Source organism: Vidua chalybeata, chromosome 3 (assembly GCF_026979565.1).
Source record: "Vidua chalybeata isolate OUT-0048 chromosome 3, bVidCha1 merged haplotype, whole genome shotgun sequence".
Taxonomy (NCBI): Eukaryota; Metazoa; Chordata; class Aves; order Passeriformes; family Viduidae; genus Vidua; species Vidua chalybeata.
In genome coordinates this window covers 19,111,533-19,137,241 of record NC_071532.1, presented here as the reverse complement: position 1 = coordinate 19,137,241, position 25,709 = coordinate 19,111,533, and the positions used below count along the sequence as shown (strand labels likewise).

At 36.3% G+C, this 25,709-nt stretch overlaps 1 protein-coding gene across 5 annotated transcripts in view; it reads left to right on the top strand.

Annotated features, from left to right (window-relative positions):
* Positions 1 to 25,709, top strand: part of KIF6 (kinesin family member 6) — a 159,957-nt gene that overhangs the window by 128,530 nt on the left and 5,718 nt on the right. For 3 of the 5 annotated variants that reach the window (XR_008430083.1, XR_008430082.1, XM_053938737.1), the window contains exons 17-21: positions 10,837 to 10,918; positions 11,907 to 12,042; positions 13,531 to 13,619; positions 20,847 to 20,936; positions 22,890 to 22,996. Coding sequence is in view for 3 of the 5 variants with exons in the window: in XM_053938737.1 (XP_053794712.1) it covers positions 10,837 to 10,918; positions 11,907 to 12,042; positions 13,531 to 13,619; positions 20,847 to 20,936; positions 22,890 to 22,996 (504 nt within the window). In the remaining 2 variants the exon portion in view is untranslated. Of the gene's footprint in view, positions 1 to 10,836; positions 10,919 to 11,906; positions 12,043 to 13,530; positions 13,620 to 20,846; positions 20,937 to 22,889; positions 23,053 to 25,709 lie in introns of those variants that run through there. The other 2 variants (XM_053938739.1, XM_053938736.1) reach the window with 2 other exon arrangements.

Below are 25,709 nucleotides of genomic sequence, written 5' to 3'. Positions count from 1 at the left end.
CCAGGAACTTCTTGATGATCAGAATGTCATCAAGATATTTTTAAATGAAAGCTGTGTGGTCAAAAGTCTAATTAAGGGTCTGTTGAAATCCCAACATAAAATAAAACACACCATTGTTTCAACTAGAAACCAAGTTGAGTTAACATCTTCCAGCTGCCTTTCTTGTCTTTCCCTTAATTTACAGCATTTTATGGTTAAAACTCTTCAAGAAACTATTCTAGTCTGATTTGAGAGTGTAGATCTGTTTCCCTTATGGCTGTGCTTAAGATGTGGATTTCTATCTGAAGGAAAACACCACTACCCAGCCCATTGCTCTTAGCTATCTCTTTTAAAACACCACATGCTAGGAGTTAAAAAAGGACGCAAATAGATGGGAGGTATCATCAGAGACAAGGGATGTTCAAAGTTTGTCAGTGCACTACCAGAAACATTGAATACTTTATGTAAATTTGCTAGGATTCATCTCAGTGTGCCTTTCATCTTTATTAACTGCAAAAAAAAACCTTATTATGTAAATAAATCATTTTAATTATCTTTATGAACATCTTTCAGAGTAACACACTTAACTACATTTTTAGGCAGATTTAAAGTTCCTTTTGCATGCCTAACTGCACTTCAGGAGTATTTAAAATGAAATCATGTGCACACTGCCTGAGTATTGACAGCAAAAACACTGGGTCACAAATATTCTTCAGGGTGGAAAAGACGGTAGAAAAGGATGGAAAGAAAAGCTTTCCTTGGGGTTTGCAGTGTTTTAGAAGAAAAGTTGGTGTTTTATTTGATTCTAGTGTAGCATTATCTTATGATGCTTTAAAGTAGTATTTCTGTAAAATGCAGAGCCTGATGGCAAAACCTTTTTACTTCTGGGGAGGTTTGTTAGGAGCAAATTACTGTCCAACTCTGTTGTCTTTGTAAAGCTATTTGAAATGAAAAAAAAAAAAAAGGACACGTGGGTCTTTGTAAGAAATTTGCATCTCTTAAACAGATTTATACAGTATTAAGGCACAGTTTTATCAATATTTTATTAAAAAACTTCAACCAAACCATATAAAAAACCCACTTGTTTTTCCAGGTTTTGTAACTTGAATTTTAGAAATAAGATTCTGTATTTCTCATGTTATTCAAAGAGCTGTTCCCAAGTTCTTTTTTAAGCAAAATTCCCTTGAAAAACTAATTCCCCATAAAAAACAATATGACGAGGTGAGTCAGAAACAACAGATATGTTTCTGAAAATGCATACCAGCATTTGATTTGGTGTGGCAAATGCCTGCGAGCAAAGATTTTGGCATGTTATTTTTATATTTGGATTTGTAACATGTATTTGGTTTTAAGCAAATATAGGGAAATTCCTGATTATCTTTCTTCCCTTTACAGCTTTATCTGTACCATCTTTTCCTACATTTTCAAAGCTAGATGGCTGTTCTAAAGATGTTAATATCAGTCTGCGCCTTTTTTCATTCCATACTGTGTGTTTCTTTATAGCATGTTTCATTTTGCTTACTCACCTTTCCTTGTCTGGAAGTGAATGAACATGATTAGCACAGAGGATAGACAGTGCTGTATAATGAATGCATCAGGGTACCCCTGCAGGAATATTCCAGCCAGTCTTAGGAAGGGATTTCAAGCAAGGATTCCTCCAATGCTTTGCTGCTGCCACTACCACATATCCGACACTGAGACACAAATATGTTGTCTGACAAATTTCTGCATATCAGAAGAGTTACAAAGGGGAACTGCTGCTCCCAGTTGTCCAGTGTCAGATCCCAGAATCACAGAATGATTTGGGTTGGAGAGGAGGTTTAATCCTCAAGCCATGGGGACGGACATTTTTCACTACATTAGGTTGCCCAAAGTTCCATCCAACCTGTCATTGAACCCTTCCAATGTGGTTCATGCCACTAGAAATACAGGTCCACCATGGTTTGTACCTGCTCTGGTTATAAGGTATGTTCAGGAAGTGTATGGTAGTCCTCTCTGCAACCATTGTGGCCCCTTCTAGACATATATAACATTAATTAGTCCAATAATTATGATTGTCTTGGACTCATCTGCTGTGATTTGTGTGAATGGAAAGCACATAGCACTTCCAAACTGCTGGTTTGCATCAGAGTTAATCTGTTCTTTAAATAAATCCATATTTAAATAAAATGAGCTTGGTTTCTTTCACTGCCTTGCATCTTGTAACTGAGATGACATTTAACTTTTTTCATATGAAGCAGAAGAGTCTTGATCTGTACTAATGCCATGAAATGAAGAGACACAAGTGTTTTCAATCACAAAATGACAGAAGCTGAGGAAACTGGCAGTTTGTGTTTTCCCACACAAATCCAGCGTAGTCCATGGAGAATAATAGATGGCCTGTTTTAAGACCATCATTCTTGATGAAAAATGATATCTTATGTATGGGCTAAATAAAGCACTTTAGAGAAACAATCTCATGTCCATAATTTTAAGGAGGTGTTTTTTTGGTTTTCTGGGGGGGTTTTTTGGGTTTTTTTGTGTTTTGGTTTGGGTTTTTTTGTTGTTTTGGTTTGGGTTTTTTTGTTTGTTTGTTTGTTTTTTTGGTTTTTTTTTTTTTTTTGTTTTTTTTGAAAGGAATAAGGCAATGTCCACAGTACTACCAGGCATCCAAGGGCTAAAATATGCTAGAGAGCAGTGTAGTCAGTTTGCAATAGTCTCAGAATAAGGGAAAGATTCAAAATCTTTGTGTGTGTTATGTTCTTCTGTACCTTTGCGCTTGAAGTGTCAAACAGCAGTGGTATTTTTGTATTTCTTGTGCATGCAGCACACTGACTTTTATTCCTATGATGACCTCTAGTGGCATCAAGGCCATTTTCTTTAGGGATGAATTTAATTTTTTTAGTCTATTTCAAAGGAAATAGGAATTCTGAGTGACAGAAAGCTAGTAAGATTGTGCTTGCTAAAGGGACATTTATTTTTCATTGTTGCTAAGACAAAGATACCAATAGCACAACTATATGAAAATTCAAAACTAGTACCACTTTGCCTTTTTTAACAAGTTTTACTCTGCCAAAGATACAGATACTTTTGAATTTCCTTTGTACAATTACTGTAATATGTTAGGTTCTTTTAGAAATATTTACCAAAGTAGTCTTGAATCAAATGCTTGAAACAGTTAGGGACAATTAATTTTGAAAATATATATAAGCAGTTGTTTGGACATTACAAGTTGTTAGACTATATCCTTTGGTAACTGTGAAGCTACACACTGTAACAAGCTTACTCTCGTGGTTTTGCATGCTGTTTTGTGCTTCAAGACAGCATCATTTATGGCTGAAACTATGAGCTCTTGAAGAGTTTTTTTATTTTTGTATTTACCAAGTTCTTCTGTAAAGATGGTCACAATCAGGAAAAAAGCCGTGGATTCAAAGCAGCACCTAGACAAGATGCAATGATGCCCTTGCCGCAGTACTTGAGGTTTCTTCTTAGGTAATGTGTTTTTTAGGTTTTCCCAGTATTACATAGGAACTTTTATTTAAAATTATAGGAGTATGTTTTAATAAGAAGATACTTCTTCCACCTGTCCCTTCAGGCCTCAATCCCACACCGACTTTTCTTTCCACAGGTTTCTCTCCAGTCCGTCCAGGGTGTTTTATAGTTTTATTTTTTCTATATTTTTTCTGTTATTTTTTTTTTTAGCAGGATTTACTATATCCAAGATTAGGTTCTAGAGGCAGGCATGAGTCTTCTCTTTCAGTTTGTCTTCAAGAAAGAGAATACTGATATTTACTGGAAGTCTTTGCAAATATGTCCTCCTGAGCTGTCAGAGAAAATTCTGAGATAACTTGTGTGTTCCTATTAAGCTTCCCACATGACCCACTCAAATCCAATGATCAGATCTCAGAAGAGAGCAAAGACATTTTTGGATCAAGTGATATTTTTATTAGGAGTCATGAACTTGTAGCGCAGCTACCCAGTACTCAGCTTTTTGACATTGACTTTGGCATTTCACTGTTGTTGGAACAGCTTGCAGTCTCTGTAAGCTTTCTTGTAGTAAGTATTTCTTCTGAAATAATGAAAAGTTCAGTAGGAGTTGTATTATTATTTAGAAACTCCTTTTGGTGTCTCACAAGACAGAATCTAGAGATGAAGCTTTCAATTCTCTAGTTTGGTCTATTAAGATAAGACATGAAGATACTGTGAGGGTAGTTAGACATTGAAAAAGTCATCAAAGAAGTTCGCAGGATCTCTGTTCATGGAGTTTACACAATATCTCTGGACATAATCTGGTTCCGTTTTCACCCACCCTTGAGCAGTTTGACCAAACACAGGCTTCCAAGGTCCCTTCCAACCAGAATGATTCTGTGATTCTAAAATAGGACTTGAGGTGGAGTGAGCAAAAATTAAATCTGGTTCTATGCACACAGACTACAGATTCTAGGCCTAAGCTTCATTGTTTATCTTCAGTATATCTTTGAGTACATTTCTCTTTTGCCTCTAAATAGCAGTTAAAATATTTAACTAAGAAAAATATGGAGTTTAATTGCTGTAGGCTTCTTTCTTCTTGCCATGTCCAGTGGTTGTGTCCAGTGTGTGAGTGTGTAGGCACCTTGACTAATTCTGTTTCAGTCAAGGTTTCCTCCATGAAAGCTCTCTGTAATAAAAAATTCTGTAATCTAATGAACTATAAACAACAAATGGAGCTCTTTCACATCTGTATTTCTGTGAGTTTTTCAAGGTCAGACCTAGAGTAGAAATTTCTGTCTAGCTGATTATGTAAAGGATAGGACAAGGGGTGAATAATGAAATACCATTGTGAGTGTGATATCCAGCATTTCAGAATAACCTGCAGGTCTGGTAAAAAACTTCTGCCATTTTATTTTTTGCTGAAATAGCTAATGGAAATTAATTCATTCCTTCTGTGCTGAAAAATGTTTGCATATTTGAGATCAAAATAAATAATTACTTGGAACAAGTAGCTAATAATATCCCACAAATGTGCAGAGGTTGGATATAACTTCTCCAGATAAGAATCTTGTGGTTAAGTTGTAATTGCTTCTGGATATGTCAAGATTGTCTCTTCTCATTATACACTACAGTGTAATTCAGCCAACAGCTGTCAGAACATCAAGCCCAGTGTCCTTTCCTTCACAGGTCATAGGAAAGAACTGAGTTATGAGAACTCCCTAGATACCTCTGTATTTCTTGTTCCTTCTTGAGCTGGTAGCACAGCACAGATCTCAGCTGTTCTGCAGCCAGCAGGTATGTGCATGGGAGAACCAGCAAAAGCGTGGCACTCCATGTGGGATATGAGTGTGGCCAGTAGGGATAGAGGGTCTCAAAACCATAATCTGGTCCCTAAAACTGCCCAAGTTGCACATGGCCCTAATCTAATACACATGCCAGAACACTGAACAACATCAAAATTAATCTTCTTAAAGAATGACATTCCTGTTGACATTAAATCCTATCCTTGTAGTTTCAGAAATTTTCTGGAAAACTCATACATCATACCAACATCTAAAAAAGCATTTAGGAAACTGTTTTAGAGGACCAGTGGAGTAGCCATGTGGGAGAGTGGAAACTAAACTTTCTGTAATACTTTTGTCTTTATTCTGCACTTAACTGAGGTGGGGTTTTAGCACATTTCTCTGCTATTTGCATAGAAAAAAAAACATCAGATCCATGATAGAGGAGCTTCAGCCCAACATCCTTTGTCTTATTTGAGCCAAGAGTTAAACGAAATAATTTATAGTGCAACCTCATGCTCATTATCTATTGATTTCACCAATAATGATGTGTCTTTCCTTTGCACTTTCCATCTTCTCTACTCTTTTGAGATGAAAGTAACAGAAAGATCAAAATTGTTCAGACTAGTACAGCCATATACATTTGTTTGGTTACTATTCACTTCTGGAATCAAGATCAAAACCTCCTTTATTGTCTAACTTGAAGCTGAAGTTAAACATCAGTTTCATGGCCCATCTATATCTATACACAGCTGAAACAGAAGCAGTTAAAGATAAGCATGTATGCTTGTTTTTCCTTAACATTCTTTCAAATGACATTTCTATAAATTTAGTGTACAGTCCAGAATAAATGCTTCTATGCATTGTCACAAGCATTTGTACTGACAACAATAGTACAGCTCTATGTCTACAGACAGTTCTATGCAGAATGCAGGTAAAACACCCCCTATTTTTAGAGAACATTAGGCCTATTGAATTAATCCCACAGTTGCTTTGTGCATTGCATTCCTAAATGTGATCTGCAAGCACAGACTTTGCTGCCCATGCCTGTGTATATTGTTCATGCATAGTAATCTGTGACACTCATTGTGACTGCACCTTTAGCACCTTTAGGTATGTCTTATTCTTAGGAAAGTTGTGTTATATTATTCTCAATCAAATCTTTCTCTTGACTAGGCACTACTTCACAAAAGTTGTGGTGCTTATTGAACTGCAGTCTGGATATTGGTGATGGGGTATTCCTAATGTCTCATGACAAAGCTTAGAAAAGAGATTTTTTTTTTTCCATGAAAACTCTTGAATTTTGTAGAAATTAATGTTTACAAAACTTCAAAGCTTATGGATGACAAATCACACCCCTTCTTGGGAGGCAGAGAAAGATCACTCAAACATAACAGGTATGATTTTATCTAATATTATGAACAAGATAAATTATGCAAGAGGAATCGCATGTAATCAAATGGTAAAAAGAATTTGTTAAGTTTAGGCAAGAATCTCAGTTAGTAGGGGGTTCCTGGCTAAGACCCAGCTATGTTACTATTTCACTAGATTAACTGGCATGTATGGAACATATTAAACTTGAAGCTGCTTTGTTGCTTTTTTTTTCCCCCCAGTTTAATTGTACATTTGGAAAGCAACAGGGAATTTTTAGCCGTGATGGTTTCAGAAGCTTACATGGCTTAAGTGCAGCTGACATGAAGGTAACACCTCCTGTTTTGTATGCCATGTATTTTCAGGAAGAAAAATATAGATTTCAAAGAAGAAACTTGAGGGAATTAAAGTGTGACTGCATTTAGGAAAAACAACTCACTGAGATGGGAAAAATAGTTCTGCTTGCCAGGTGTACATTGGAAGATAGTTTGAGCCGGTATTAAGCCAGTAAAGCAATAAGCAATGAAATGTTACCAAAAAAAACAACAAAACAAACAAACAAACAAAGCAGCATACCAATGGACCCTTTTACTAAATTCAGTGATCAAAGCAACAAAATGTCCTTAAATTCCCTTCACATCCGTTAACTTGTAAAATGCTGAAAATAGGACAGTGTGTTTCAGTGTATTCTATGACAAACTGGCTGAATTTTTTTTTTTATCTATTACATTAGGGTTAAGTAAATTGCTCTAAACCCACAATATAAACTCATCCATACATTAGGATATTTTCATCTTCTCCTGAGTTACATTGTGCCTACTCATTTTGCTTTTGTAAAGATGAGTACACACATGGTGCCCAGTGACAAACATAGGCTGACATGGCCCAGGGGAAATATAAAGAAAAAGAGGAGAATTACTTCTAAGATGATGCTGAATAATGATAGATGGGTATTCCTTTAAAAAAAAAATGAACTTACAACATATGTTCCATTTTGAAAGCACTAATGCTTGAATTTGCCAAAAGCTGCAAAGCTGATAAATAATGCAGTAAATATATTAATGGGATACTAAAGTCAATTCTAAATTTGGTTACTTCAAGTGACTATAAATTTAAGCAGATAAACACAAGACTATCCAGTGGAAAAAAAGAAAATATTTGACTGCAAAAGTACAGCTGGAGGGCAAGACACAATGTTATTTGAGGCACAAGACAATAAATCCCTAGGAGTTTGACTTCCAGGATACACTCAGGTTGAGAAATATATGAACACCCCAGAGAGTATAAAGTTCAGGGTCACAGAGAGTTTCTTGCAAAATTTTCTGACTGTAGACAAGAATCTGCCAGAGTATTTCAGGTTGTTGCCAGTTTGCAGTAAACTATGGTGATAACACTTGGTATCATTCTAGAAATAGTGTGTTTCATCCATGCTTTCCACATGGCTTTGAAATAGTGATCCAGTTAGCAGGTGTGTGGTTTGATCATGTGGAACGTGCTGTAAAATTTACTACTTCCTGTACTCCAAAATTGGGCATTTCATTAGAATAAAATAATTATATCTTAAAATGTCTCTTACAGTCTTCTTTATGAGAAAAAAAGCACCAAAAATTACAAACTCTTATTATATGAACTGTCAATTCATGCAGAGCTCACCTTCATCTCTATGCAGGCAGCTGATATCAGTTGTATCCTGTGCTCACTTCACCAAATGGGTTGTATATGAAGATGAAGCAAAACCAGTTAGCCTTAAAGTAAGCATAAAATTTGCCAGCTATTTCCCTACCCATGTAGCACTGTCAGTCTCTTCTTTACATCTTATGACTCAGTATTCTTAAAAAAGGCTTCACAACTTAGGATTCATAATTTTTGCCACTCAGCTCTATGTGCAGTTATGTTAATGTAAAGAAACTAATACTCCTCATCAGTATGTTGCTGACTGCTGCCAAAATAGTCCTGTTGTACAGAACTGGATGCCAACAGAAGCCCCTAGTATACACAGAGCCAATGTTTTCCTAAGCATGCATGTCATACTCCCCTGCACCCCTGAAACCTGGGGCTGCATTATCCAGGATTAAATTGCAGCAACTGCATTCGTTGCCCAGGAGAAGTCAGTGGGGCATGAAAAGTGCATGTGATATTACACTCCAACTGAATGAAATAATCTCAGCTGATGCACTAAAAGCATAGAGCTAAACTGTAGAGCTGAGTTTCATATGACAAACTGTCAGTCAATGAATTAAAGGTCAATCCTGACTGAACAAAGCAGATACCACTTTGTGTTCTGTGCAGTTGTAGAAATTATATCTGTAGAAATTATATCTGAGTTAATATTATAGCAATAGCACCTCTACTACATTTTTAATGTATTGCAAATTTTTTCATGTATGTGGGGAAAGCTGATGTCATGATTTTTCAGTGCTTCATAATCTACATGTACTTTGTATATGTAGATTAATATATATTTATGTAGGTTAATATATATTTTCTGTTTCTGCATGAGAAGGCAGATATATACAGTAAAAATAAACTCTGTAGAGGAAAAAAAAGCTGTAGCCAAAATAATTTTTTCTTAGGTGTCTAAATTGAATTTGTGAGTAAAGAGTATGCCTGGACTGGTAAGAGGAGAGGGGTGTGAGGCAGCAGATGCCATGGGGCAGAAAGAGGCCACTGCAGGGATTCATCAGGAAAGGTAAAGGGGAGGGGAGGAGAAGTAGCAGGGAATGAGGAGAAGGCAGAAGTAACAGGAAACATAAGTGTTGAAATATGGTCCACCAGACTCTAGATGTCTTTTTGCTTGGAACATCAGGAAAGAGCCATGATCCCTTGTATATATTACAGTAGGTATATTCCAAAGGTCTAGTCTTTAGAGCAGAATATTATTCATTTGCCTTGTCTTGGGGATGAAAAGTGACAAATCCGAAAATCCTCATCCCTTGTAATCGTGGAAAGGTCTGTTCCTTTCCTTAAAGGTTCTGGCATGGTTATGATGACCTTTTATTATGTGTTATGTTCAGATATAACTTGTTATACAATGTCACTGTTGTATCATCTCCTCTGCCTCCTGTCTTGTTTGTTCACTTTAACATTTCAAGCAGTTTATATTTTTATCTTTTAAGGGTACTCTCCCCACCACAAATGTATTCACCCTATCCTTCTTTGTAATCGCATACAGCAAGGCCTTTCAATGTATGAAATGAGACTTGTCCATGGGCTTTGTCCTCCTTGACTGTCTGTATTAACATGCTTCAGCTAAGTAATGAAATAAAATGCTTTTCAACATCATCTGTATTAAGCTATAGAGGGCTACTACAAAAGATTAATGGTTTCAGCTGGTGTGCTGACAGGCAGAGAGGGGTCACTGCTGCCCTCTTGTTCCAGACAGAATTCCTCTCCTTGAAGAGAGGGTGCACTCCTCAGGCCTTGTGACAGACTGACATAGGATTAATTTTCTTGGCAAAAATAAGAGTTGGGGTGGAAACTTGTATGTATTGTACATCAAAACATTTGGTTTTTTAATTTTTCTTGAGTTAAAAAGGTCAAACATACTTTCTTGGCAACATAAAACTCTTCTCATTCATCCCAGAAACAGAAACTGTTGTAACATTAGTAGGTAACTTTACATTTCCTTTCACCACTGAACATATAAACCATGATGGAAAGACTGTTTCACAGTCTCTCAGAATAAGCATATTGTGTATTGCTCTGTTACAGGATAAGGAAATCATAAGCTGCTTTCTTAGGCTAACTTAGGCTACTCTTAAGGTATTTCCTTAGTCAGCTTTTACCTTGAAAATTTTCTCACATAGTTTCAGGATATTTTCCTTATTTATACTCATTTATTGCTTTCCAAAGTTAATCTCTCTTTCAAGAGCTACTGGTATCTCTTCTTTTTGCAACAGCTTCTGGTCTTGTTTTTGTTGCCAAAACCATTGCAAAAAGTGGTTGAACGCATTTGATAGCGTTTGATGCCAAATATGAATGTTTCACTTGCTTTTATTTATATCTAAAATTAATGTTCCAATCTTTAATGATGAAAAAACCTAATTATAAGCACTAAAAATCACTAGTTACTGACTATGTCCTCTACTAAGTAAGGCCTAAATAGGGAATTTGAAGAAGCATTTCCAGAAGAGAGAAATGGTTAATCACCCCAATTTTGTTAACTGCCTCTGAAAGGATAGTTTTTATTCTAATTAGAAGTTGCTTCTTTGGACACCATATAGTCATTGCTTAAATCTGATCATTTACCCTATAGCTGTTTCAAATCCTTCTGAAGAACTAAGATTTGATCCAGTAGAAGAGAATCTTCGAATGCAAATTGAAGAAGAAAAAAAAAGGTACTACTTCTGCCTCAGATTTCTACCATCCTTCAGAAGATAAATTATACTGATAGTATATTCCAATTACAATTCTGCACACACAGCTACCCTCAGGGTTTTCTCTGACATTTTAAAAATATCAGCTTTGTGGTTCACTAATAGTTCTAAATTTGTGTATGTGCTGTTGGTTTGTCTGTCAGAATGTGCTGTTGGTTTGTCTGTCAGATGCCACAGTAGATGAGAAAGGAAAATTTATGCTTGAGCTAAAGGTTAAAAATAAATAAAAACAGCTTAATGTCCTCCCTGAGGATTAGTGTTTGCAACTTGTTGTTTGAATCCAAAAGTATTGTGAGCCTTTTGGGTGGATTCAGAAAAGTCCTGCCTTTCTTGACCTAAAGAGAACCTTTAGGTAATACAGGACTCACTAAGTGTAAATAATACGCAAAACACACATTGCTTAACCAATCCTTGCCAGAAGGATAAAAAAATAGATACAAGGATGTCAGTATGAAGTATTTTGCTAGCGTTTGTTATTCACAATCTCTGAGGAAACTTCTAGCTCTTTCTTACTCCTTGTAAAACTCCAAGTGTCTAATAGCCAAGAGGGTAATGAAGCTTCCATCTGACAGGAGAACCAGTCTCAGCTCCTATCTGAATCCTAGATATCAGTTATTTATAAATGGTAACATGTTGAGAATTCAAAAGAAATAATTTTCATAGTTGATCAAACACATATTTTAACTGTTTATCAATGTTGATCTCACTCGAATTTCACTAACTTCATTATGAAATAAAAGGTTTGTGGAATAACTTTCTTGCACTTACTGTCCCATGAAGCTTTTGTAAATTATGAGGTGTTTCCTTCTACCATCTGTCTGTGTCCTCTGCATCTCTGATCATTATACATTATTTTAGAGTTTAAGTCTCCAACAGTTCTAGGTAGGATTAGCCTTTATTCAGATATATGCTGGAAAATCTGTAATACACTTTCTTCATCTCTTATTAGCTATAAAACAGTGTACAGTCACTTCAAAGGGCTGAAGGTAGAGATTGAGCACTTGCAGCTTCTTATGGAAAAAGTGAAGATGAAGTTGCAAAAAGACTTTGAAATCTGGTGGTCTGAAGAGGCAAAAAAACTCCAGGTATGAAATAATTTTGTATTTCTTCCATTTTCATGTAAATATAACATCTTCAATAATTTCTCAAAGTCATTAATTGACTAGTTAGAAAGGAGTATGAAGGATGGAATACAGGGTCTGGTTCACCTGTACTTATGCCAATGTAAGTTGGACAAAAGTAATGTGAATTATACTTGTGTGAAGCTAAAAAAAATCAAACAAACCCATTTTTTTCCTGCTCTATTTTCTGTTTTGATGTTCTCCTAAACAACTTGATTACTAGGGAAGTATGGGCCCAAAATACCAGCAACTCTGAAAGAATATTATCAGATTGCAAAAAATAATCTTTTTTACTGCTAGCAAAATTATTATTTCATCAGCATTTTCTGCAGCAAATATAGTTATTTTTTAGCTTCCTTTGCTTGCAAAGACTCCAGTAACTTTTCAGTTTCCCTAGGCTCCCAGAGGGTCATCAACTCCCAGCACAGTGTGTTTTCTCACTCTCTAGCTGAAGTCCACCAGTGTTTAAGCACAGAGTGCTCTAATACAATGACTTGTGTAAAAATGAGCTAAAGACCTGTCATTTTAACCAGTGCATTGGAAGTTCATAACACAGTCTGAAAACTACGCTCTACTGAAACAACCTAGCTTTCTTGTGCTCCCCTTCTGACACGTTTTTAATGACTTGCAAGTAGTGACATAGCAACTCACAGCAGAGCTCGGCCATGAACGTACATCAGCCTCATGAAAAAGAATGCTGAGTGCAGTCTATCCCATATAATTTATTATTAACTGGAAGAGAAGATTTACTCCTTGAGGAAAGGTTGTTACAAGCAAAAGAGAATATTTTGGTTAATTCTCATGAGTATAAATTTAAACCATATTTTTAAGAAAACAGCCTAAAATAAATACAGAACTGTGACCTTAGTTATCCATAGGGAACTTAGTTATCCATACACTGCCACCTAAGCAGCTTAACTGCAAGTTAGCATTACCAAATACTTTTCCAGTTAAAATCCCTATCCATATTAGTGGCAAAGAGGATGATGTTTTAGTCACACTCCTGTCTAGGCTTTGCAAAGCACTGCAAGTAATATTCTTGAATCCACAGCAGCACATTTTTCTCGATCCCTTAAAAGGAGAGTTCCAGGATTCAACCTCTTATGATTCATCAGTAGAAGATTAGAAAACTGGAAAACATAATTGGGATTGATTTCTTAGATCTTGACCTATCTATACATCTGAGCTCTCTAAGAAACTGAAATCAGTTAACATATGCTGTTACATATTAAAAACCTGTAACTTGAGCTTAAGAATACTTGAACCAATCCTAAATACTTTTCTCTTTGTTCAGAAGTGTTTGTACAAGTGGAGAAAATACTGTGTGATTCAGGCTCTGTGTTTTCTGAATGAGTCATTGCTTACCTTGTTATTGCTGAAATGTATAGGCCAATATGAAGCACTTTAAAAAAAATCCTAGCCTCATAATTTTGTTTTTCAATCTAAACCCAGCAGGAAAAGCCAGAGATGGTTACCTCACCAAATACTGTCACTGTTTATCCACAGTTTATCAGATCCTCGCAGCATCTATCTCCTATCAGGTAAATTGTTTATTTTTCTCTTCCTTCCTTACATGGGAAAAAATGCACTTTTAATAAAAGTGAAGTTGTCCAGAATGCTTTTGCAAATATCACACTGAAACACTGTATTTTCAGTTACAACAGAAACAATTGTGTAGAAAATGAAATTTTATCATTCAGTTATTTGGAAGTCCTATTGAAGGTAGGACCTCAATTATTTTGACGTGCTGGTCTTGGAACCTTGGAAACCTTTCTCTAGGAGCCCCACAACAGCTAAGAAAGGCAAGCCTGTTATCAGTCAGTTTCGTATATAAGGAGACTATATCTCCTTTAGGATGTATGTAGGGGACTTCAAACCAAAACATATAAAAAATTATTTCATATATATCCTAGATAGACTTGCTCCTGAAAAATGTCATAGAACTACATTTATGCAGCATATTATTCCACAATGGTATTATATTTGATATTGTAAGATGGTGATGTGTCATCTACAGGAGAAAAAAGTAATCATCTTGGTTGTTTCATCAACAGTCACCTCTGATTTCAAAAGCTCTAATTTAAATTTGCAGTAATAGGTTTTTCATAACTATCAGGGAAAGTAGTGTGCAAGAAACCACATACCTGACTGTGCAGGTTTCCATATTCAAGGACAATAAACGGAGGTGTTCTCTCCCCTTCCTTCTTCCTTTCTCCCTCCCTCTTCCTCTTTCCCTCACCACCTTTCTCTTGCTCTCTTTTCCTGCCTCTCTCTCCTCCTTCTTGTTATGCAATTAACATTTTTCTGATGAGTGGCTTTACCTACATTTTTATGACAGTAATCTGCATAAATGATGTTTTCCTGTTTTCTTAAAACTGTAAAATAGCTTCTAAGTTTTATTTAACACTCTCATGTATTTGTAGTAAATGCTCCATAATCAGTAAAGAAAATGATAGACATAGTCCTCTAAAGTTTTCTGAGAAGACATTTTCAGATCTCTCAAACTTATGAAAACCAACTCCATTCTTCTCTACTTTGCTTTGGTTCTTGTTCTGTGTCCTCTCAAGACTTAGGCATTAATCACTTTGCAAATGGTTGGCAGGTTTTAGGCCTAATCTGTGCTGTTCATTTCTGGTCTCAGGCTGAAGGTTACTTGTCCCAGAGAAAAGCCCATTGAACAGAGCATGAGAGCGTTTTTGGTCTAGCTTAGCACAATTCAGCCAAATTAGCTCAAGCAATCCATGACTGTCACTCTGTGTACTGTCCTTTGAACTAAGCACCTTTTGCACAACCTCTTTGCCTCACTGATCTTGGGAACAACAAATTTCAGTTGGTGTGCTGATGCATTGCTCAGGAGAGCAATACCTTTTGCATTCTATTTAAAAATTATTGAACTGAAAAGAGCATGTAGTAATGCCCATGTACTTTCCAGTGCAATGGGGGACTGGCCTCCAGCAGTGGTGAATCCTCCTTTCCCCTACCCTAGCTCAGAAACAAAATTGCATAACTCATTTCTTTTTGGTTTTGTTTTTTTTTAGCTTTTCTATCAAATGCCTTTACTGTTCATGTTTATTACTGGAGGACAAGTCTAAGTCCATCTGGCATTTTGACTAGAATGGGGAAAGGTGCATGGTTGCTTTCAGCTGCCAAGCTTACTTCAGAGTCCTGTACTGCCCCACATGATTCCCTGCGAGAAGCAGATGTTCTTTACAGTGAACAGTTTCTCTGTGTCTAAGTAATGAGCATATTGACTAAGGCTGACTGGATGATCCTTGCATAAATATCACAGACACAGAATATTTATCTTCTGGAACTAAAATTGTAGAGGGAGTTGGGATGAATGTAGTTTTATTTTCCCATCTCTATCAATATTCTTGCAATAATCTTTAAAAGTCAAGCACTCTTTCCTTCCTATCGTTCTAGAAAGTTGATCTTATTTAATGTTAGGCAGTTTAAACATATTTTACTCAGGTACATTTCCAGTGGCATGTATATGGAAGTAGAAACACTATTTCTGCTTTTTCTGAGGCAGGAGCTACAGGCTTAACCTCCCACTGTGCATGAAAATTTACTTTTTCCCTTACCTGAATCAATAACATTTTAGAGTAATGGTTTCAAATTTCACAGACACAGAAAGAATAAAATAGTAGAATATTTATTTCCCAAGGATTTCCTTGGCCTCAGTTGCCCCAGGAACTTTATTTACCATTTCCTATAATTATGTAGAATGAATGCAGGCTACAGGCACTTCTTTTCCTGAGACACAAATGGCTCTTTTTTTCTAACTTGTATAAAAATCAACCATCTCTCTCTTTGGAATGATATTGCTATCTTCACCCAGCACAAAAACCAGCCACCAAAGCAAAAGCTGACATAAATTATGTTTGATATAATGTGGTGTAAATAAAATCTGTTTCCAAGATGGAATTCAGTTAACAGGTGATATTCTATATCTTATAGATATAAGATCTAAAACTTAGTAGGCTGAATTCTAAGACTCTTGACAGAGTAAGTATGCAGTAAAACCATTCAGACAAACTTCTGAATGGGAATAGATGTTGTGGATATTCTCAGCTCAGTCAGAGAGAAAGGTTTTCTGACCAGGCAAGAGCCTGGGAAACAGTTGGGAAAGAATGTAAATAATTCTCTAATCTATCTTGTTATTCACATTGTTTATAGATATGTTCTGCCACTGTGCATCATTCACTGCCCACCAATGGTGTGGGATGTTTTTACTCTAAGACCAATGAAATTAGTCTTCTCGATGTTCTCTATATATAGAGTGGTACATTTGAAATAAAGGAGAGAGTTCATTTTCTTTGCCTTCTGATCTAGAGTTCTTTATTCCCGTCCTGCTCAACAGCATCAAGATGTAAATACAATCTTCAGGCTAGAAATAATAATTTATATAACTCAGCATGCAAAAGACACAGATGTATTCCTAATCTTTATATGTGTTTGAACAAAGTCTTTTGATCACCTTCTAGTGTATGACTTGTGTGCATTGTTATTGTTTGACACACCTTAGTCATGTTTCTAGAGAAAATTACGCCTTGGGAAAGCTCACCTTTTATTTTATACTAAGTTAATTTATAACTAAAATAGCACAGAAGGGAGGCTGGTAATCATTTTGAGGCTTAAGAAGGATACACACACCTAAAAGGCACTTGATTCATGGCCAAATATGTCTTTTTTTCCAGCTGAAAAAATGGCTGAATTGTTAAAGTGTCAAAATGAGTCTATGTTAATAAAAGAGTTGAATAGTGACCATTTCTGCCTCAGTCAGTGAGGTCTGAAAGCTGTGGTGCTACCTGTAACTCACACTGTATATATGTTTATGTCTCTTAATGGATTCCTGTCAAATCTGCAAGAAGTCTGAAAATGTATGTCGGGCTCAGCACTCCATATGTGCTCCACACATTCAGAATTCGAGCACAGCCTTTTGTTCTTCCTCATACAGTCTCTCCCACAATGGCTTTCATTTAAGGAATTTATCAGATCCTTGTCTATTCAACTTGCTTCTCTCACTGAACATTTCGTTTCGGTAGTGTTGAATGGTTCTTGTATTCCCTTTGAATCATACAAATGTTAGATAGTTATAGATTAGTTATAGATCTTATAAAATTTTGGATTTTTTTTCCTCCTTTTAGAATGCATTCCTTTTTATCTTAGTCAAATCTTTCTTAACCTCACTCATTTCCTTTTACTGCATCTCATTTGTCCTATTCCAGCAAGCCCCATGGTATGCTCAACCTCAGACTCCTCGGCTGTTCTGTTTCTTATTCAAAATATTCTTGGCACTTTAAATTCCCTTGGAGCCATTTTCAAATAAATCTTCATGTTGTCTGATGACTCTGAGCATCAGATTTTTTTAACAAATACTGTCCTGGATTCCAAGAATTGCTCCCTATATTAATGTTGTGTAAAACAAGGTCAATGTTTACATATCTTACAGCACTTTCTGTCTAATAATTTTTTATTCCTGCCAATTTTCTGCAGCGTTACATAATGATAAAAACATAATCTGGGAATAACATCATCAATTAGTGACATTTCAAAGGTTTTCACATTCTTTGGTAACAACTGGAACAATTTATCTATGAATTTGCAAGTTAGGCCAAATCTAATTTTGTAGCCAACTACTAAAATGCTCAGAATTAAGCAGCTTGAATCTTCCCTGTAGGTACACTGAACATCTGTTCCCCTCATGTCCAAAACTCAGATAATTGGACAACTGCAGCTGAGGTTTTCTTAACATTACAGAGGTTGCACACCTTCAAATTTTCAATTTCCATTTTAATCTACCTGATTTTCCATTATTTTTCAGCTGCTAAATTAAGCACTTATACCATGACATGCATCATCTCTGCAGCTCTTCTACCCCATGTACTTGATGGAGCTGATCAGTCCATGGATCAGTTCTTTCCGGTCCTTGAGTTCCTGCAGCAAGGGAAAAGCTGCTGCAACCCTGTGTACATCTCTATGCAACCCTGTGTACATCTCTATGACCCCTGCCCCATGCCTGACTGAGAAATACATCCTCAACAGAGGATTCTTCCCTCATCACCTCCCAGAAAAAGAAAGTTATCCACTGGGTGAAACATCAGGTACTAGGTTATGAGAACAAACAGACATAATGTTGACAGACTATCTTTAGTCTTCAGAAAAAGTAGGAATTTTACTGAAGTTGTCAGGAAAGTCTTTGAGATTTCTTAAATTCAACTCATGGAAAAATCAGATAGATTGAGAATGAAAATGGGAATTATACACTGTCAAATAAAGCTGAATAATGTTAGAGGTTAAAACTTGTATGACAGACAGAAGCAAGACTGACATTCCTTGTATATCCACCCAAAACCAAAATGTGATCCAGGTATGCCTGTTTGCACATTAGAGAAATGTTGAATGGCACCTCTAGAGATCTCCAGATCAACCCCTTGCTTGAAGAAGACTTTGATCACACTAAAGTGTGTCAGGCGTCGTTTTGTTTGCCTTTGTTGGAGCATCCTGAGATGTCCAGTCCTTCATGCTGGTCACACAGAGAGGGGTGTCATTACCTCCACCCCATGCTGGCATAATGACTTTCATTAAATCTAAAGCATTACTAGAACATTTCTCCATTTTTTGCATTACTAGAACAGCATCTAACACTCAGATGAATAAGAAATGTCCTGACTTCTAAGAACAGGCTAGGAACAAGTTGCATCTGAACGTACAAACCACTGCACAGCAAAATTACACTCTTTTGTCCCCTGATGATTCAACCTATCTTGCAATGTCAGTATCCAAGCTTCAACTTGAAGGATGCAAGTTATCCCCATGCAGACCATCCCAATAGCCTAGGAATTAGAGAAATCTCTAGGATATAAGTGATGGATTTGAGCTGTGCCAAACTGATGGACTCATTTATTAGATTAGTACACTAATAGTTAACCTCTTACATGGAAGCAGAACTTTGAGTCATTTCAAAAAATAGTTATAAGCTTCCTTATAAATTTCCTTAACTTGCAGGAGAACAGTTTGCATGCCACAATAAAAATGTCTGCTTGCAACCCCACAGGCACAGGATAGGAGATAAAGGTCTATTTCTAAGCACAGTAATGTTAATTTCCTGACTTTGGGCATCATCTCACTCAGTTTAAGTGGGTTTTTTAATATTGCTTTCTGTGCCAAATTCTCCCAGAGCACCCTGAGGCAAGTTTTGCCATATTGTCCTCGGGTCCAGGAATGTACTTGAAATTGACATCCCTAGAGTTCCAATCATGCCACACCTGTAGTATATAGTGGGTTTTTTTAATCAGTCTAAATCTAAATTCCCTTTCAAATGGGGATTTAACATTTTGGGCAATATTTTTTTTTTAATTTCAATGGAATAAAAGAAGTAGTTCAAATATATAAACTACTGCAATTTAAAAATAAAATACTTCAGCTGACTCACAGTATTTGTAAATCATACATTTTGTCCATGGCAAAGAGAAAGCAAAGATGCTTATTTTAATAAAAAGAAAGCAATGAAAAAGAATCACATTAAGTCACATTATGTTTGTTGTAGACTAAGAATAGAGTCAGGGATGGTTGCTATGGTTCAGTTGATGTATAGCAATTTATTAAACCTTGGTTATGTGACTTGGATGCCTCAGTATCTCAGGGCACAGACACAGAGGCCTTTTAGAAAACTGATTTTAAAACATAAATCACTTAATTTTTAAGAACTGCCAAATCACTGGGAAAAAATGTTCAAGAAATTCTAAAGCCGAATGATGATATTCTAGCACTTGTAATATGTAGATGTAATAAAATACAGAATATTATTGACATTAAATAAGATATTGTTTTAGTTGAATTAGGCAGGTGTGAATGGCATGGGACTCAAGGAGTTAAAAGACAATCATTCAGCAAACCTGGAGCTGCTCAGCTGAAAATGACTTATACTCCTGGGCACAATATCTTCTGCAAAACTGAACCTGGCACAGTGTAATACAGTAAAATTTTAGTAATAAATTTCTTTCCCTTTTCAAGTTCTCTGCCAGAAATATCAATTCATCAGCCAACAGTGAACAAACTACTGCAGAGTTTGAAAAGCAAGAACTTGCCAATCCTGCCATCTACTGGAAAAATCCTTACACTGAGTAATTTACTTTTTCCACTCTAAGATTGGCACCAGATCTGGCAGTAGATGCAACCCTCAGGAAAAGCAGAGAGTCCCTAGATATCCAGTGGTGGAAAACTGCCTCCCTAACAGTGAGCTTCCTTGGTAATGATATCTGCAGAGGCAGGAATGCACAGCAGCTGTTTGCAATATATTTAGCTGTCATCAACAAGTCCCATCCCAAAGTCCTCACTGAGTTTTTACCCAGTCTCTCACTGATTTTGGTAACAATTTTGCCTGACAAAAGAAAGAATAGAAAATTAGCAAGGGCCTCACTTGGCTAATACTCAGTTTAAGAACTAAATATACCATTACAGATTGTACATCGGATATATCAAAGTGCTTTACAAGTCTGGCTTAGAAGGCAAATACTAAAAGTATATTTTTTGTGAAGGTATTTGTCATTCTTTCAAAGCCACATTCTCTACATAAACATCATCATCATATGGATTAAACTGAAAATCATCTTTCAGTAAACAAGTGTTTTATATAGATTTTTAAAATCTTGAAAAACATCTTTTTGTAGTTAATTAGTGTATGTATTAATATTGCCTACACAAAGGCTATATTCTGTTCTTTATTTCCTTCATTTTCCTTAATTTCTTCATTTCCCATTCAGTTTTTCAGACAGCAGTAGAGACAGCCCTAATGAAGATCCAGCTGTGAAAAAGAATTCAGTCACTTTTGGTAGCCCAACTTTAAAAACAAGGTAAGACCTATACCTTGGCTACTCAGAGGAAAAAGCAAAGTACAAAATAATATAATGCCTTCACAATCCTCCATCAGTCTATTTAAAAACAGTCTCCTTGAAATATAAAAATTTAAAAATTTACAAATTGAAGATTTTCCTCCAAGTTTTAGCTTTACACATAGCTTTACACCAATCTGCTGCATCATCAGTATTACAAAGGTGGTTTCATGTTTGGCCTGAAGCTTTTTTTCTCTATAAGCTTATGAATATTCATGACTGTGCCTTCCCAGCCTTCTCAGAGAAATGGAATCTGAAAGAGTAAATAAACCATTTGAAAATAAGAGAAATCAGAGTGTGTATGTATTGAAGAATTGTAGAATGCAGGAACGAGGCAGAGATTTTTTCATAGTTGTGATTTTGTCTTTAAGATATTTTTAATCTCCCTCCCACAAATTATTATACCGAAATAAAATGGCAACAGTTTCAGGCTTGGCAAAGGTTATGTCATGTTTTCTCAAAAGAGGTCCTGCTTTGTGAAAATTAGCTTATCAGGTTAACAGAAACTACTAGGGTTTTGAGCCTCTCTATTTTTTGTAGTGTGTTTATTTCCACATTCTTTTCTCCCACTGAAACATTATGCCAAGTTATTCTACTTCCAGAAGTTATATTCTTATTGTGCTCAACAGTTCTGGCTATCAATGCCCTTAGGAAAATATGGTCAAGTTACTCTTTTTCCTACTGCAATAGTAAGAAGAAAGCATAAGGGTTTTTTTCTTTCACGTTCCACAACAATCCATTTCTAGAGCAGAAAAAAATAATGGAAAATGTAATCCCCAAAACCTAATCTTTTAAATTCCATTTGGGTTTAAGAAAAGCAGAAGAAAAATAGAAGCTGAAATGGAATTTAGAGAGTACCTTCTCAATATACTGTGGGTTTTTTATTTTTTATATTGTTGTGAAGTAAATGAAAATCCATCAATAGTCACTTATTGGTGTTCTGTGATTACCTTGTAAATTACATAAAAATAGGGGAGTTTTAAGTTCAGAGTAAATCCTTCTTTGGTTTTCCATTTTGGTTCACTGTTTCAGCAACTGAGAACTTAATTAGTAGCACAAAAACAAGGATATTGCACTGCTGCATATGTCAGTCATAGAAACCACCTACTGCTACAGTCAGTAAGGAACAGTGAAAATAACTATAATTACAGAGGTATGATATGTAAAAAAAAAAAAAAAGCTTTTCCCTTCAGTTCCCCTTGTCCTTCTGTATTGTAATTTTTTGTCACTGTATTTCTCATCTCCCAATTAGTGCTCAATCTTTAAATAAGGTTAAGGATGCAGGTGGAAATTCTTAGCTTTCTCAGCTGATTAAAACAGCTTCATTGTATTACATCATCTTACACCACCAGAGGATCTGTAAAAAGCAGTCATAAGGCAATAATTTAACAGCACAGGTACATGAGTTCAGCTCGGACTGGACATTCAGCAGCACAAAGGATTTCCATCTGTCAGGAGATGTCCTGAGTACCACGTGATTGTTTACTTCTGTGTATGCATGAAAACTTAATTCCCCCATAGTAGGCAAAAATTCTATTGATCTGTTCAGATGTATAGCAGCCTGAAGCAATCAAACACATGGCATAGTTACATCCACCATTTCCTTGGTAAACTCACTAGATTAAGCTTTTCCACTTGGGAATTAAGTCTTTGGCTCAGCACTACAATATTTCTAACCTTTTGTGAGAAATCTATAGTTGATAAGCAAATAGCCTTCCCACACCAAAGAGATGGTGGCTAATCTTAGGAACCTATGTAAGACGATTAAGAAGTCCTGAGATCAAGTCTCTGCTAAATTGTTCTATATCTAACAATGCATCTAAAGAATAAAATCCTTTATGGTGAAAAAAAGAGGAGACAGAAAAATTAACCTTCTTACTCCCTTGAGTTCACAAGCATACTTTCTTATTTCAGGACTCCACCAAGTTCAAGTACATCTATTCCTCTGACTGGAGACAGCCAGGCTGATGCTGATATCCTAGCTTTCATTAAAGCAAGACAGAACATCCTGCAGAAGAAAGGTAAATCCTGCCAAAAATTAGGAAGCCAAACCAAAATCTCCAGTACAGCATTTTGAAGTCAAAATAGCTTTAGTCCACATTACACTGATGCAAATGAAAACTGATTCTGGCTTCAGTTATACTACATTATGTTCTCATCCATTCTAAAGACTTGATGTTCTTCACATGTATTTCTTAATTACGTCAGTGCTGCAGTGAAAAACTATGAAGACACTCTGTTTTACCAAGCCAGTGAATGTCTGGGGCATGCATGGCTGTGCAACCTGCATAGTATATTACTTTACTCTTAAGCAATTGCATTTGAATGCAGTTCCTTGATGATCCAAATTTTCCTGTATAGATTTTCTTCAAACTATGTGTCCCGGTTTTCACCTGGTACAAATTTAGTTGTAAGAGTTGAAACCAAATAAAGATAATTCAAATGATTGCACTGTACCCCTGCCTCAGGAGGCTGACTGGCGCACTGTGCCTGGCAAAGGGAATATCCTTAACAGGTATTTCACTATGTCAAGGTCTAATGAAAATTTCCATGAGTATTTGTCACCAAATCAGGTACTGAGAGCAATTGTAGGAAGGTAATAAAGTTCACTCTGGAGTGTAGATAAGTAAAATTGGCAGGAAGCAGAAAGCAATAAATAAACAACAGTGGCACTGCAAGGTAACCTAAAATTTATTATGATAAAGAAAAATTATCTGTGCTTATTTTTTTCCTGAATAGTAGTTTTTAGTGGCAGCAACCAATTAGACAGAATATGAGCATGTTCGTGATTACTGAAGCAATAACTTTCCATCAGCACTTCAGTGCTGATGACAGCATTTTTCAACAAGCTATCTGCACCCGGCAGATGGTGTTAGCACTGTCACAAAGTGGGGCTTTGGTATCACACTGCTTATCAGAAAACTGTCAGGTAAACACACACTGGCTAAAAAACCAGCCTCCCTACACTCATCCAAAGCAAACACTTAGCACACTTAGGCTTTGGGATCCCTTTTGTCTTTATTTAGAAAAGCTGTTGTCAGGTTTCTTTTGCAAATGAAATTAAACTGGATTTATAGGCAGCTCATCAGAAGAAGATTAGAGATAAATGTCTTACAAACATTTTGGGCCTTCAGAAAGCCCAAATCTGACTCAATCTGTGACACAGAGTAATGTAATTAACAAGAGCTCATCTTATCCTATGATCATCTCCTGAATCACGCCATATCAAGAATGTCTCTCTCAAATGCCTTTTCCATCCTGATTGTTTTCAGCCAGTGGCTATCACCTGGAATCATCCATCAGTTTCAGAAGGGACTAGACATTATCAACATTGACAACTATTTAGATCCCAAGTCATAAAAGATATTCTTGCAGAACAAAGGACAGTCAACACTTTTAAAATTATTCTGAATTTCAGTAAGACAAGATGAGCTGCCCTAAGTAGATGAAAAAGAAATGGAGTAGTATTTGATCTTCCTGGCAGTGCAGGGCTGGATGACTCAACAAATTGCTAAGTATAAGCAAGAGAATAAAAATGTAAAGAGGCTTTGTCAGTTCAACAAATATGTAGGGACCTGATGTGTCACAGACAAGAGACAGCTGAACAGCAAGTTCTGAGAAGGATTTGGAGTCAACCTAGCAGATAAAAAAAGGCTTTACTTCCTTGTGATGAAAGGCAAAACCTTCCAGATTTAAGGGATGGAACCACTGACAGTATGAACCATTGAGCAAATAAAGTTTGAAAATTCTAATTTAGCAAGATAAAGGAGGAGAACTAGAGGGTTTTCTTTCAGGGGGCAGGGATGTGGGCTATGATGTCCCCATTCCTGCCCCCACAAAATAAAACTTTGAGGCGTAAAGTAGTGTTAGGTAGAGAGGAATAATAGAAGAAGAATGTAGTCTCACTTCAAACTTTGGGGGGAAAACACTGTGTCATCAGTCACATAACTTTTCCTGAAGAAATTTCAAACATATGAAAAATAAACCAAAGAGAAATTATTTACCCAGAACCATTAAGCTGAATCAGACATTTTCATACAGAATCTAGGTGTGCTGAGTCCCACTTCGGTGCTCTGTTACTTCCTTATTAAACTCTCTTCAACTGAGATGTTGAACAATCCTTTCTATATTTGCATGCAAATGTATTCGCTCTCTGCATGACTGTTACACACACAGTGCCCTTCAGGAAACATGAGGAAGCATAGGGTCAGCTAAGCCAAAGTCTGCTGGGCTTAAAAACTGTCAACATCCTTACTGCTTTCCTTTATTGATCCTGACCCTTTCAAACTGTGATATTAGTATCTCAGAAGCAAACTGAGGGCCCTACTATACATTAGAGGGGAAGGAAAAAAAATATATATGTGTACAGAAGCCAACAGAGTGGAAAATAAGTTTCATAAATAGAAAGCATGGGAATGCTCAATATCCTTAGTGACAGTAATGCAAGGGTGGGAATGAGAGGTCTCAGTAAAGATTACCTCAGGGACTGTGGGTTATTACCATTTGCTTTCTAAACAGAGCGGAATTAAAGCAGGTACATTCACAGGCTCTTGCTGGGACTGTTAGAGCATTGTAATAACTAACACTGGAAAGCTTTTTTGAAAAGGGCTACTTGGCAAACATGTTTTTGATGCCATGCTCAGTGTTGGGGTAGAGAAATGAAAATGCAGAAGAGTAGATGAATGATTTTTGTGTCTTAAAATATTTAAATTAAAGGATTTTTTTTCTTTCTTC